We start from the raw sequence: 16271 nt of genomic DNA, 5'->3' as shown, positions 1-16271 counted from the left end.
CAAAAGAGTTTACTCTGTACATTGAGTTAATTTAACCAGATGGAAACACAGGGGCACCAAAAAGACATCTGAAAATGTCTTTATCTTCTTCCAAGAGTAATACTGTACAAATAGGTGAGCTTGAATTGTTATAAATAGATGCTTCTTCATGTGATCTTAACAGGTTTGAAGACCAAAGAAGGTTAATTCCAGTATAGAGCGCAGACACGTCCATCATGCTGGGCTAAATTCACAGCCACGAAATTGGAACGAGATTTGTTTTGACACCCCGCTGCCAAATTTTCTTACACGGCATGATGACGGGTCACCGAAACGTCTTTAATACACAAGCTACTTGTGAGTCCACGTGACTTCTGTTTACCAACCCTGGTTTGTTTGTAAATGGGCTGCGTGAACCTACATGAACTCAATTTTTAGCTCAAGGCCAGCGCTGTCTTGCTGGCAGACAGGCAGAAGTTTATGGACATGACCAAATGGAAGATGTCATCCCTCCCCTTCAGTTTATATTCAGTTTTTAGGATCAGATTGAAGATTTTCTCGTCTGAGACAAATGCACAAGGGCCCCTGGGGTACAATGGTGCCGCCAAGAAGTGCCCGCCCCTGCAAACCGCATATGCATAATATACTTCTAAGTATGCCTGGGGCGTAATTTCCACTGGGGACGAGGGCTTTTTAGAATCCCGGTTCCCCTTTCAAAATCTTTTTATGATTATTTTTTTAACCACAAAAATCGTTCTTAATACGCTACTGTTTGGCCACTGACAGATTCCGGCCGAGACTGTGAATTGAGCCGCTGTTTTCAGACATCAATTATAGATCTGTTCCGGTCAATAATGAGTTGGTTTTGTTTGTGTCTCGGCCTCTGGTGGTTGTTGGCTGGATGCAGGCGGGAGGCTGAGCCAATTGATGCCGGCGGGGATGTACCGGAGAAGCCTCCTACCACACAATAATAACAGCTATTATTTTAAACCTGTACGTGACACTTTGTTTTTAGCATTGCTCTTACTGGTTTTGTTAACAAACTTTATTTCTGCGTCCAGTTCAGCTGTCACTCAGCAGCAGGGACCGTCTGCATTTTGCAGTTCTGATAAAAAAGTGGAAGTGGTACCGAAAACAGAAGTTTTGCTGTGTGCTAATTCAATACTACACATAAAATACAGTAGGACTGTTACAGGTATAAGCAATACTCATAATAAAGATAACTACGCACTAGACTTACATAAAATGCTAACACATTCATTGACAGTAATCTTATATACAAGTATTGACAGTGTGACTTCTAAAAAAAAGTTTTGTATGTTTTGATACGTTTCGTATGTTTGTTGTAAACGACACTTTCTTTATTGATAGTGCCACAATAATGTACCATAGATCTGCCAGTCCTATTTGTCAAAATATATACTGTTTATATCCATAATTCAATAACTTTTATGCATATTTACTAGTATTCTGGCAGAATTCAGCTTGATCACCACCGTAGTTATTTCCCATTTTTGCATTGGTTACTCTAGTCCCTAAATGTATGTAGAAATGCAAGTAATGGGATTCAAATCGCAGCCTATTTGAAGAACAATGAATCGCCTAACACATGAATATACAGATACATAACACATTAAATTAAATTAAACATTGTTGTGGAACTGGAAATGTTAACTGTACTGGTATTAGTCTGTGCACGTCAGATAATTAGTAACATTAACTGTAAAAATAAGAAATCAAAGTATATCAGTATGCAACTCCTTAACTCTCGTATTGGCATAGTTTTGAACTAGCCTATATACTACAACAGGATAATAGAATTCCTGAAATTCAGTTATGGCTTTTGGTTTTGGTGTGCCACCACAACATTTTCAGTGGCCCCATCTGGCCACCCCTATGAAACATTTCTTGGGGCGTCGCGGCAGGGGGAACATCACACACAACCACGCGCAGCCAGGGGCTCTGCAATATAATTTATTCTGAAAAAGCTTGCAAGCTGTGCAGTAAAAAGAGCTTACTATTGTGTGCATTGTCATTACACTTCAGCTCTCAGCCTGTAGATATATGATGTCAACCTAACAACTTTATAAGTATAGCTCTCTTAGATGAGAGACCTGATGCTTTGTCTACATCTACATGTATGTTAGGGTTAATACTCAAATGCAGAGGATCTTAATCTTAATTTCATGACTGTTAGAGAAATTGTGTAAGCATTTTAATGAGACTGTATTTGACACCTGTAAAAGGATTACAGGCAAATATTCACTCCATATAGAAGCCGCCAAAGAAAATAGATCATATTCTTTGCTGGCAGAAACATTAACAGGATTGCAGTGTTTCTGTTAATGACGAGTTTCAGAGTATAAGGGATAGGTTCACAGTTTTTCAAGTCTGTCTTAAAATAACAATCAGGAGCCCAAATGAACATTGAAACAAGGTGTTTTTCTTTCTGTAATCATTCCTCCTGTTCATACTGACCATTAGAAGATCTCCCCGAAATGTGCTGCCAATGTAAGTGATGGGGGACAAAAAGATAATATGAGGCTTCAGCCATCTGAGTTAGTCAAGTTAAGTGGATATCTTCCACAGTTACAGTTCTTTTAAATTAAAAAAATCCTCATAGTGTCTCAAATGAAAGTGTTTTCCTCTTGAGCTGCAGTGGAAGGACTCTCTGAACTCTGAAAGATATTGACTTGATTTAACTAATTTGTGGGGCTACAGCCTCATAATCGCTTCAAATAAATGTTTAAATACATTTTTATACAGATTTTGCCCCCCATCATTTAAATTGAAAGTGCATCATGAAGGGATTTCTTAATGTTCAGTATGAACAGAAGGAATGATTACAGCAAGAAAAACGTGTCAGTGTTCATTTGGGTACCTGACTTTTGTGTCAGGACAGATGTGAACAACTGTGAACCTCTCCTTTAATAAACTGTAGCATGTGACAAATAGTAAACTTCTCCTCGAGTGATAATGATAAGTGTGGGCCTACAAAACAATCTCTCCTGCCTGAAAACATTTAAGAAACTTTGACAAAGTGCACTGAGGGGGCAGAATCTTAATTTCAATTTGAGATTATGTCAAACAAGATTAAAATGAACCAAATACAAAACTAACAAAAAAAAAGTACAATTTTCCACTGTGGTTGAGACCAAACAAAACAAACTGTATGCATAATCACTGCCTCACTGTTGGCCAGCAGCTCTGCTGAAGCACAACACTCTCGCTCAAAGACACCCTGATGATTCATTCACATGCCTGCCAAGATTTCCTCCACCAGGTTTTGAACCTGCAACTCTCCTGCTGGCGGCTTTTATTACCAACCAAGCGGTTGATACCACACAGGAGATCTTTTTCACTTGCTATAGTGTAAAATTTAATCTCCAGTGAGTCCCTATAAAGCAGCAAAGTATAAAATAAGGGATGTCTGCAGCCACTCAATCAGGAGACAAGGAGTTGTTTGCTCTAGTCAGGATTACTGAAGAGACCGAATGAAGGATTTCATATCAGCAGTGCACCCTGAGAGGTCTGACAGGGACGGCCTCAGCCTTCGGAGTGTAAAGCTAAGCAGTATTAAGGGGATGCAAAGTGCTGGCAGGCCATTCCATCAAAAAGGGAAGTATTAGCAATTTCATGATCCAGTACTAGCAAGTGCAGAGGGGACCAAATACTGTCAAGTCAGATAATTTCATTTTCATATCAAGTGGACGCAGAAACTCGCTTTGAAGTCAAATCAGATTTATCTGTTATGTAACGCACACGAGGACAATCTGTGAATTGTAATAATATTGCCTTAAAATAACTGTAGATTGTTTGCTTGTAGAGTGCTATTACTGCCAGCTGAAAACTGAACAGTGCTTTGCATGACCTGATAGTTGTTCAGCAGCTTATGAGCAACTTTTACTACAGTGTCACAGACCTGTTATCCTCAGAGATTCCCATTTCAGGTTCACAAGCTCAAGACTCCGCAAAATCTTCAGAGCGTTTACCCGACAAAAGGCCTGTAGCCTGAGGCTTCATTAACGTATGAGTAATGTCAGAAACATTAACCACGGTGTGTTAGGCGATAATTGAAATACACACTTGGTCATTCACCTCTGAGCACACAAAAGAGTGAAAGGCGGAAAAGTAAACTAATTTATGAGTGGTGGTGTGTCGTTCTGACTGAATGAAAAATACATTTAAAATGAGTCAACCACTTATTTAACAGACAAAATTAAAAAAAAAACCTTCTTTTCAGGTAAAAAGATGTAGTAAATGTAATAGTTACTACATTGTAGTATACTAGGGTCAGAATTCCTTATGTGGGAAATTCCTTAAATTTAGTGTATTTGCTTCCTCGTCCACTGGAAATGAATGTTCAGTGATTGTGTAACACACTTATGCTGTAGCCTCTCTACACATCCAGGGACTCTGTGTTGTGTTTTTGTTTTGTTGTGTGACTTTTCTGTCACAATGAAGGGCGAGATTATCTTGTAGACAGACTGAATATGAGCAGCCTTCCTTGTTCTCATCATCCAAAGTGAAAACCGCCAATCAGAAAATTCTGCAGATATGAGGTTTTGCGATTTGGCCATCAGAATGTGAAACCATCAATCGTCAGTCATCGTCATTTTTCCTTATAAAAATACCTAAATGATTCATTGATTATCACAATATCATACTGCTACAACTATACCAGACTGTTCTATGTGTTATGTAGCAATTTTGTTAGTGTTAAGTAGTGTTATTCATATGTATGATCATATTGTTTGGCTTATTCATGGTTAAAATTACCTGGTGGGTAATTATATCTGTTTGTGTTGTCGTTTGGTGCTTGTTGTCAGTGAGAGTCAAGTGACACAGTTTGGTTGTGCACTTCTGTGTGTGGTTTTAAATGACAGTATGTGTAACCTTCAACCTTGAAACTAGTGGATTAATTTTCTGTCGATCATTGTTGATTAGTGATGTTTGATATTTTTATTTTTCCTTGGTTTCCTAAAGTGTTGATATGCTGTAAATATACAGTATTTTTTAATGGGAGTAAAATATATTTTAGTACAATTTATGTATTTTTATTCTAACAATCTAAATACAACACTCATATCTTCTCTTTTCTTGATGCCCGTACAGATCCAGAGCTGGATTTTCCCGGGGTTCTCGACTCTGTAGCCAAGCAGGTCAACGAGACAGTCCGCCGCCGCCGTCGCCGTGATGCTGGGGAGGACGACTACAACATCGAAATCCTGCTGGGAGTTGATGACTCGGTGGTTCGATTTCACGGAAAGGAGCATGTGCAGAACTACCTCCTCACTCTCATGAATATCGTAAGTCACTTTCATAATTATGCACACTTAATTCTGCAATACAGAATCTGAGTTGTGTGTATGCATTGATATTTGTGCTGCAAAGAATTTAACAGGGATGGGCATTTAGTAGACAGTACTGTGATTTAATTAGGCATGTTAGACTGCATGGATTGATATCCATGTAAGAAGTTTGCTAAGGATAAATACTGCGGAAATCCAGCTATAGAAAACCTAAGTCCTCGCACCACTTCCTGTCTGGCGTCTGCTTCGCTAGCCTCTGTAACACAATGCAGTCTCTCCTCGAGGATTTCTTTCATCAATCTTTCCCAAAAAGTACAGTTTGTCTGAGGCTTAGTATTAATATCCTCAGATGAATGAGTATTACAGCACGTACTTTTGTAGAATCGAAACCTTTATATTCTTAACATCGTTAAACAACAATTATTTTGTTCGCATACCACAAAAAAAACAGCTCATGTGAAAATTGCACAACACATGCACAGCAGCACGTTTACATTCGTCATCATAACTTCACCTCTTCCTGATCCATCATATCCACCAGCGCTCTCGTCCAAAGTATTTTTTCTAACCAATACCTTCCTCGTTCGGTCTCTGTCCAGCTGTTACAGACACGTCTGAACTGACCACAGACACTCGATTCCGCCTCATATTGTCGAACTCACACAGTTTAACCTGCAATGGTGGGAAATGATGTTTGCTAAAGGTCGTTAAAACAAAGTCACATTGTTTTTGATAAGAAATACCATCCTTGTCTAAACATAGTCAATGAACTACATGACGTACTTTAATGTTCCAGGGCTGAATTTTTTTTGTAATTTACATTTTTATAATTGTCAACGTGGATTTGAATTATTTTCTTACTTTTGGAACAGAATCATGAAGCTTTAGCTTTACATCAGCTTTTTATATGTGTGCATGCAAAATTTAAAAACAATATGCTTGGTTTCCATCCATCAATTTAGTGCACATTTTAACCAAGAAAAACAATTAAATAATACATGTTTCCGTCCACTTTTTTTTTTTCACTGTTTTGCGAGTAGTATTTGGAGTTAGTTCATCAAGATAAACAGTTGGTGGCACTGTTTTTCCCAGTCAGGACCATTAAACCATTTTAGAAGAAGCGGGCGTAAAGAGATGACATAACGCCAGTCAAAACTCAAAAAGTGAAAAAATAACGTAGAAAACATGATGTTTGTTTCATGTATTAATTTGAGGAGTGTTAAAATCTCCTCATCACTCCACATTTGTCTACAGTTATTTGTTGTATCTTCAGTAGATGTTTAAATCACATGCTTCATGTACATCACGACTGAATCGCTAAATCGCTTCTATTGATGCACCAACCTTTCCACCACAGCCAAACATAAAACCTTTTTGGTGATATATCAAGGTTTTTTTTAACATTCCCATGGAAATATTCCTTACAGTATGTTATATTCCTTTAGGTTCCTGTTTTCTCCCTTTTAGATTTTACATTAAAGCACCACTAATCAGTTAAAAAGATCCTGCACGGTTGTAGTAACTGCCTATTGAGATTTTTTGAAATTGTATTGGATCAGACCAATGTCAGAGAAAGTCAGTATTAGTAAGGGCTTAGTTCTGTTTCACAGAGCCAAAAACAATACAGAAGAGGTCACACTACACCTTCTAATCTGCCATAACAATCACAAACCGTGTGTAACTTTTCATGATCTGATTATATGAGTCGTTAGCATTAACAACCACGTCTCTCCTGTGAGTCCTCTGCTGGAGTTCAGTGTTATATCAGCCATATCTTTGAATGATCATAGACAACACACAGCTGTCGGGAAGTCTGAAGCATCTGTGTGAAATTTGCACTGTTATCCGCACCAGGACGCCAGTAGTACCCTCTGTAGGAATGATCGCCTCTGTTGAAACACAAAGGAGTGAACCATCAAATCCCAAACAGGGATTATCCTACCTTCTGTTTACATCTGTTTTGGGTGTGTTTGTACCTCAGCAGGGTCATTTTAAACCTGCAGTGCAGAACTTTTACATATAAATGAACGTCTGTTACATTTAAGCCCTTGTCAAACTAGTTCATGCAATGCTGATTAAGCCTGTCGCCGCCACATAAATCTCTCTGTATTTCACAGTATACAGAGTTTTTTTATCTGGTGTCAGGTTTGACATTCCCACGCTGGCCGGATGAATGCATACTGCGCATGCTCTATGGGCACGGCATGCACACTAGAGTCTTCCACCAATGGACCAAATGGATCAAATTCTGATAGTGAAACGAGTCATTTTGCAAGAGTTGTGTGACACTTAAAACGATATATCCACCGTTTTACAGCTGCAACAGTAGCGCTTCAGTGTAACCTATGACATAAGCAGGTGTCGACTGTGTTTTTGTAGTTACTCTCACTGCCAGAAGGGGGAGACAAAAGTCCCGCACTCCAGCATTAATCAATATGCTCCTCTACGGCATTTGACAATCAATTCAAGTCATTTTTTGGGGGGGAGGCAGACTAGAATTGCAGTGTTTACTCATCAAGTTGTCACAGATGCCACAGAAAACCCTCGCTAGTGGTGGAAGAAATTGTGGCATATGTGGCACCACTTGTGGGTTGCATAGCGAGGCATTCCTTTAATGAGACAGTTTAATGCGGACGGAAAAGCGGGCGGAATACTTTTGCTCCACTGTTTTTAATGCTTTCTGCGGAGAGTGGCTTCACTTTGGAAGCTGCTGCTGCTGCTGCTGCTCCTCAGCAACATGTCTGCTGATGATCAAAGCTTCCCCGAGGGACTGGGGATGGGCTGAAGATAATTATCTACCCATACTTAAGGGTACATATGTACACACAAAATCTGATAGGCGTCAGATGCGTTTTTTTTCATACTGTTGATGAATGACATGTCGTAGGGGAAAATAATTAGATTTGAAACATGAAAGCAATTTGGCAGCATGCTGACAAAATCAAAGAAACAAACCGTATCATTGACAGGCAGCTTATTGTTTCGGATCAGTTGACGCATAAGATATATGAGCCAGACGTGCTTTCGTTGGTGATACTGAGTTTCTCACAGATTTAGCCTGCTTTCTGTTGAGGGCAGAGAGGACTGGCTGTATTCCCGATGACTTGTTATGCGTTTTCTACGAAGGCATTGTCCCGTAAATCTTTTAAAAAATCCCTTTCAGTTAGCACTGCAAAAGATAATCCTTTCAAATGCACATGTAAGCACCGATTACGGAATTTTGTTTACACTATTTCTCTGGAGTCATTTACCTTTTGTGTGTAATGTGAGAAAACACACAAGATTGTCTTCCTCGCCCTGACTGGATTTATTACATGTCATGATGCCTCATTATTTATGGTTAGATCAAAATTACAACCACACCATCACAAAGGCTGTTGTTATTGGACAAAATGGTCCCATATTGTGTGGATTGTGTTTCGGGAATGAATGTAGTTAAGTTTAGGTAAAAGCTGAAATGAATTAGTTAAATTGAATGCATTCATAGAGTGGAGTCCCCAGTTGAAAAACAGTCACAGTAATCGACTCTGACTGCACTGCCATTCAGATGGGGTACATCTGCTGAATAGATGGAGGCTTTCTGGTTCAAACGCTGCAAGCTGGACGGACTGGAAGCATTCCAGCAATGTGTTTGTCGATGGGAGCCAATCAGAGCCAAGTCTACCTGTTTCTATGTGTTTCCTGGAGAAATAATGGATCCATAAAGATGCAATAAATATAAATTGAACCACTGAAACAAATCCCAAAAATGATTTAAAAAATGAAATTAGAACATTTATTATATGAATCTAAATCAAAATTATGACTGATGGTGATTTTTGAGGCAATATAATATTGAGCTTTAAAATCTTGATTGATGACGATATGCAGACAGATATTGTTTTAAAAATTAACAAAAAAAATAAGAATTTGTGGCAAGAATCCCTTAAATTGTGAAGAGAAGTTCTGAGAGTGTTTGATATTTGATGTAATGGTGACTCTATCTATACATTTCATCATGTCGTTTTTGCTGACATAATACCTATATAATATATCTGCAATAAGCTAAGACCAGCTCATATATATTGGCCCGGCTGATTTATCAGTCTGGCTCTGCCTCAAGTCAAATATGACCTAATAAGTCAAAATCTTGATTTTTAACTTCATTAACTGATTTTTTTGGCCACTTGGAGGCAGTGAAAACAAGTTGTGAACCTTTTAAAGCTGATACAGCATGTTGAACTTGTTGGCAAACATTTGCTTATTTCCACATTCAGCAGTTAAGGAGCAACATTAATGTGTTGTGTTTCTGTCCACCTAGTGAATATAAGTTTGATCTTCACTCTGTTTTAGCTCTTTTTTTTGTCTCTACTGACTGCTGAGGGAAATATTTGGCTCTTTAGCTGCTAAATGTTCCAATATATTCACCTGCTAGTTGCTAATTGTGTCTGTTTGCTGTTTGGTGCTGAGCAGGTAGTGTACAGTGGGTTTTCAGAGCTTTTTCTCTGCTATGAGAGCGCTGAGAGTGAACCAAAACAGTAAAGTTGGAGCCGGACAAATAAACAATGAGCTGAAACTCGCTATAAAGCTCCGTCGCTGATAATTCTCATCACTACGAACCACGTTTGTTGTTTCAAACATTGTTATTATGGAAATATCAATTATAGCTTTATAGTTTCAAGTCAAAATAATACAAGTCAAAAAAGTTTGACTTTTGACTTATTGTTTACTTATCTCATAATTTGAGATAATTAACATATTAATTAATATAATATATTAACTTATCTCATCATTTTATTTCAGTAAAGCTCATAACTTTATGCTAAGTCACAATTGTCATAATTCTGACTTATGGTCTCATAATTTTGACCTGGTAAGTACAAATATTCACTTATGTCGTAGTTTTGACTGAAAAAGATCAGTTTCATAATCATAGTTTTTACTTATCTTTAATATGGTGTATGTCATCATTTTGACTTTATTTCGGTTCTGTTTTTGTTGTTTTCTCTCTTTGCCCTTTTATTTCTGGATGTGTACTATACGCTCGGTCGCCAGTTTAGTCGGTATACCAAGATAAAACTAATGCAAACTAATATTTTGTCCATCCCGGTTTTACATCTGTGGTGATACACTAAATATTATAAACACTTCTCAGTATAATGCAACGCAATTTAACATCAACACAAACTACAGCCTCCAAAATGACCATAAAGTTGAATTTACAGCGTGAATATACATAAGAGACGTTGCTGAGTGACCAGCTATTCAGAGAAAAAATGAGAAGTCATGTGTTAAATCTACCAAAGCGTCTCTCCCTCCCTCTCTCCCACTGGTTGCTATGGCTGTGTGGTGACGATATTATGAGGTTATTGATGGTGTTTTCCAGTAGAGGTCCCTGCTGGCTTCGACTGGAGGCAGCTCGGGTGCTGGCCTCTGAATGCTGATAGCTGTGATTGACAACAGTGTTCGCTTCCAGCCTGCCGTGTCTGTTTATCTGGACCTCTCTCCGGCTCTGTCTCGCTCTATATGGCTTTATTCTTATCTCTCTCGCCCTCTCTGTCTCTCTCAGATATGCTCAGATCTGCTCTCAGATTTACTCTTTTACTCCCTGGTCTTGTCTTCTCCTCTTCTTCTTGTCTTGTCTCCTCTTTTTTTTCCTCTACTATTATCTTTTCCCCCTATTCTCTTCTCTTCTTTACTTACTTCTCCTTTTTTTCTTTCTCCTCACCTCTCCTCTTTTCCTTGTTTCATTTCACATCTTCTGTCATCTCCTTTTGGCTTCTTTTTTGTCCTCTTTTCAGTCTTCTTCTCCTCTATCTCTCCTCTCATTTTTTCCTTTTCTTCCTCTCCTATCTCTACTTTTCTTCCTTTCTCTCCTCTAACCTCCTCTCCTCTTCTCTCCTCCCATCCTTTCTCCCCTCTCTTCTTCTCTTTTTTCATCTCTTGTTCATCTTTTCCTCCCCTCTCCTCTCATCTCTTCTCTTTACCTCTCCTCTTCTCATCTCAGCTCTTCTCTTCTCATCTCCTTACCTCTCTTTTCTTCTCTTCTTCTCTCCTCCCCTTACCTCTCCTCATCTCTTCTCTTCTCTTCTCTCTTCTCCTCTCTTTTCTTCTCCTCTCTTATTTTCTTCTCTTCTCTCCTCTCTTTACATCTCTTCCTTCCTTGTTTCCTCTCCTCTCCTCACTTCTCCTTCTTTCTCTTCTCATCTTCACTCCTTACTTCTTCTCTCTTCTCCTCTTCCCTCCTCTCCTCTTCCCTCCTCTCTTCTCCTTACATCTCCTCTCCACTCCTATCTTTCTTCTCTTTTCCTCTCTCCTCTTCTCCTCCCTTCTTCTTTCTCTTTTATCCTCTGCTCACCTCTCATCTCCTCTTTATGTTGTTCTCTTCATGTTTTTCTTTGTCCTCTCCTCCTCTTCTACCTTCTTTCTTCTCCTCTTATTCTTATTCTTCCCATCTTCCTCCTTCTCTTTGATTTATCGTGTTCATCAAGGCACAGAGCCTCCACTTCCCTGTTCTCACCATCCTCCAGAGAATTATATCTGATGGGAAAATGTAATGAGCTTGTATGCATGTATGTATTGTATGAGCTCTGCGTTCACAAGTGTGTGTTTGCATCTTCAGCAGTGACATCAACAACAATTAAGTGTTCAGGGACACGCACACAACCCTACACACACACCGCATGAATCTATTTACTACCGCTCCAACTTTACATTTGGTCTCCAATCTGCTACAGTAAATGAGAGAAGAATTAGATCCTTCCTTTTATTGTCACATCCATCCTCAATGAGACTCCATTAGCAAGCATAGCTCAGGCTTTCCTACTTATCTCCACTGGAAGACTGAGTCAGATAACTGATTTTTTTGGGATAGTTTGTCTCCTTATAATCAGCACCCATCACAGAACCGGTATTTTTTTGTATATCTGTCTGCAATCTAATTTAGTCAAATGTGTGCTTCATTCAGTTCTGTGTTGTTCACATATTATGCAAAATTAGTGGTATGAGATGAGACACTTAGATGTTAGAAATTACGTCTCTATAATCTTATTTTTTGCTACATTTTAAGGAGTGGTCCTGTCAGTTTTCAGGAGGGTGGGTGAAATGATGTGACATGACGTTTAGAGGCACCTTTTCTATTTTTGGATCTTTTTTTTCACAAAAGGCTTAAGTAAAGATTGTAGATGCTGCTGCTGCTGGTTGATCTGTTTCAGATTGTTGGTGCAGATGTAAAAAGTCACACTTGGGAATTACAGCGCTCCGGTAGCATCAGTTTTCCCTCTCAGGCTGTCAAAGATCAATAACAGCTTCATATTAACCTCACATCTCTCATCAAAAGTGCCGGGGTGCAAGCTATTACACATTGCATCAGTTGCCATAAAGGGGCTCCAATGAAATGTTAGTGCAATCACCTATCCCCAGAAATTACACATCTAACCAGGATTAGAGTGTCAACAGACCAGATATTAGAGGCAGAATTGAGTCTAAAGCTATTTGTCAAGATTTGAATAATTTTTTTCTGCTAAACTAAAGAAGAAAATGTTACAGAGCCTCAAATTTTGTACAAATCTGAGTTTAGTTCAGTGAAATGATGAGTTTTACATAAAGTATTGCATGACTTTTAAGGACCTCTGTTGGTGACATTTGGGCACTACAACAACATTTACAGTGAAATCTACCCTGAATTATCATTTTATTAGGTACACCTGTTACCTAATAACAGCTATCTAACAAATATTAGCTTTGTGAAGGTTCTAATGTCCAGTTTTTGTTGATAATATATAAGAGAAGTGTCTGTATTTCATACTGGACTTCATTAACTTCATTATACTGATTATTCTACCGTTATGCAGTTCAGTACAACACCCCACCAAAGCTTCAACTATTGCCACAGAACTGAATTACTCCCACTCTGACACTGAGTCACCATAAACGAAACATTAGATCACAAAGGTAGAATATGCTGTAGGGTGTAGATCAGGGACTCACCTAGAAGTGATATTTATCTCAGAAGGTAAATAAAGCACTGAGCTTGTGGTCATCACAAGATCTGGACATGAAACAGGCTTTAAAGTATGTTTGAAGATGGCGATGGATTCTGCAGTTCTGATCTCTTTTTTTTTTTTTTTTTTTTACATTTTTTGTACCAAAGTCTCTGAAGCATCCCTGATCCTGAAATATGTAATACTCTTATCATAAATTATTTATATTTATGCAGTTTCACTCATATTAGGCGCAGAACACTTGGGAAATGTTATCTTAGCATGACACCTGTGTTCAGCTATAGGCTGTAAATTAAAATTGGCAAATATATCCATCTATATTGACTAGTTAATCACATGAAAACTGTAGCATAAAACTGAAATCACATCATCAATCAAATGAATATCAGCACAAATGAAGTGCTTGTAAGAAAAGGCCAGTAAGTGAGTAATTTTATTTTTTCAAATACATGAAATGTCTCTGACCAAATATCTTCAGTTTGTTTCAGGCGCTGAAAGTAAAAGATAATGCCATGAATAGCTTTTTTAAAATTCACACAAAGTTCAGTAAACAGAAAAAATCTAAATCAAATCAATATTTGATGTGAGCAGCTTTGCAGCTTTAAAACAGCAGCAGTTCTCTTCGGTACATCTGCACACAGTTTTTCAGGTACTTGAAAGGTTGGTTGTTCCTGCATCTTAGAGGAGTTGCCACAGTTCTTCTGTGGATTTAGGCATCTCAGTTGTTTCTGTCTCTTTATGTAATCCCTGACTGATGTTGAAATCAGGGCTCTTTGGGGGCCAAACCATCTGTTACAGGACTCCATGTTCTTCCTGTCGCTGAAGTTCTTTATGAATGTGGCTGTATGTTTAGGGTCATTCGCATACTGCAGAATAAATCTGATCAGACACCTCCCTCATTGTATTGCATTATGGATGCAAATCTAAACATCTAAGCTGCCTAAAACTTTAGCTAATACTGTATAGTACATTGTTAACTGATCACTCATTTTCTCTGATTTGTTTCTCACCTTCATACGCTGTCTTTCATCCTTTTAAATCTCCCAAAGCTGGTGCAGTTTTTCAGCTGTTATTTTGATAAGTTCTTCTTAGGGTTTAACCTTCAGTCTCACTGCACTTCTGTAACTTCTGGAATGGAGGTCTATTAATTGATGCACATTTAGGGACACATCAGGAGTGACAGCTTTCAAACAGTATGATTGACAATCTCTCTGAGCCTCTCTCTGTTTCTCTGTACGCAACTTGTCGTTGCTGTGTGTGTCTCTTATGTGCCTCGTGGGCAAAGATGCAAGCAAGAGAAACCTTGATGCTTAGCTGTGATGAAATACTGGAATTATAAATTTAGTTTTCATCGTTACTTGCCATATGATACACCACAGATGACTCTGTGTTGGGGGAAATCTTGCCTGCATGTGCAATTGCGTTGATGTTCTATTAATGTGTTATAATCCACTCACACTGTATGGATAAGAAAATGAACGCATCAATTCAGACAGACGCAGAAAATTGTTTTCTAGATTCAATATAAAAGTTCCAACATGAAGGTAATATGTGAGAAGACTACGGACATGTTGTTTTTGAACAGATTACACACACAGAAAGTAAGTTTTAAGATAGACGTCTCACCTGGGGAAGCAATCAAGTCAGTGGTATTGATCGGAAACCTCATCAATCCCCAACTTCCCTCCTTAAGAGATGTATTGCGGCCTTTTTGAGCTACAGGCCAGCGGATGTGAGCTGGATAAATAAAACGTGACACTGAACACATACAGTGAGAAGAATCAGTGCTACTGTAAACATATGGATGAAGCTGTTAAGAAGTCGGAGTGACTTCTAGTACATCGTTATGACCAACCCTTGAAAGCGAGCGACTCGGTGTGTGGGAGAAAGATAACATATGGTGCAATTTTAACTTGCCCTGAAGGAGAGTCTCATGGTGGAGTGGAGCTGTTCTGCTAGTGGATGGGAGCTCAAGATCTGCAGCATTTATCTGTTGTCTTTTCAAAAGGTCACATTCAGCCAGATTGTTGCTTCACGCAGTCAGAAGCAGTGAGTAATGGAACCCGCTAGACCTCGAGTAACACGGCATATTTTAGAGTTTGTCGCCCTGCTCCTCCAGCGCCGAAACAAAAAGTCAATAAGGTGAAAGCGGCGCTCCGAGGACAATTTTACATTTGAATATATGCTGTTGAAATATATTTCTTTCCTCCTCTACCATGTGTGGAGAACACTGACATATTGTGCAACGAGGCAGATGAGCTCAGTGAGAAATCACTGGCCCAAAGAAAATGAGACCCACTGTGACACTGTCTGTCGCTTCAGTCCAAATGATCCTGGTTACTAATGAGGTCTTCTCATATACAGTGTCAGGAATCTGGACCAGGTTTTGATTTTTTCACTGATTCAATTGGCAATTACGGTACGGTCAGTCAGTTAGTGGCAAAACAACAGTGCTAAAGACGGGGTGATACTTAGCCTTTTTAAGGTCAACTGTCAATCAAATGGATGTTGTCCTTGTTTCCAGTTGTCATAAGACACATGCAGTCATTAAATCTCAACAATATGTTTAGTATAATATATAATATAATATTACTTTTAATTTAATATGAAACAAATTGAAAAATGTCTGACCATACACAGAATAAAATATGAAGATAATATCCAAATGTCCAAAAAATGATTCCCTCTAATAATAAACAGAATCATTGTAATAATTCCATTCACAGACATGTATACAGTACAAAAGCAGAATTTCAAAGTCAAAGTTCACTTACTGCCTTTTTACGGAGCTTTAAACCACAACTCACAGTCTATATTAGTGGATTTGGCTCAGTTGTTGTCATGGGGGATGGCAGTTGAAAGCTCCAGAAAAAGCTAGTAAGTGAACCTTGGGTGAGGATTTCTTTGTCAAACGACTGTTTCCAAGGAATCAACTTTAATCCTCAATATCAAACTTAGAGCTGCATGTTTCCACTTGGAGGCAGCTGAACAAGCTGTA

General features: G+C 38.6%; 1 protein-coding gene across 1 annotated transcript in view; it reads left to right on the top strand.

The window, feature by feature from the left end:
• Window positions 1-16271, top strand: part of adamts3 (ADAM metallopeptidase with thrombospondin type 1 motif, 3) — a 152461-nt gene that overhangs the window by 61309 nt on the left and 74881 nt on the right. Inside the window, exon 5 of the mRNA XM_042422035.1 lies at window positions 5095-5288. Coding sequence (XP_042277969.1) covers window positions 5095-5288 — 194 coding nt within the window. The remainder of the gene's footprint in view (window positions 1-5094; window positions 5289-16271) is intronic.

Source organism: Thunnus maccoyii, chromosome 9 (assembly GCF_910596095.1).
Source record: "Thunnus maccoyii chromosome 9, fThuMac1.1, whole genome shotgun sequence".
NCBI lineage: Eukaryota > Metazoa > Chordata > Actinopteri > Scombriformes > Scombridae > Thunnus > Thunnus maccoyii.
Note: the sequence above shows the minus strand (reverse complement) of the source record. Positions and strands in the feature narration are given on the sequence as shown.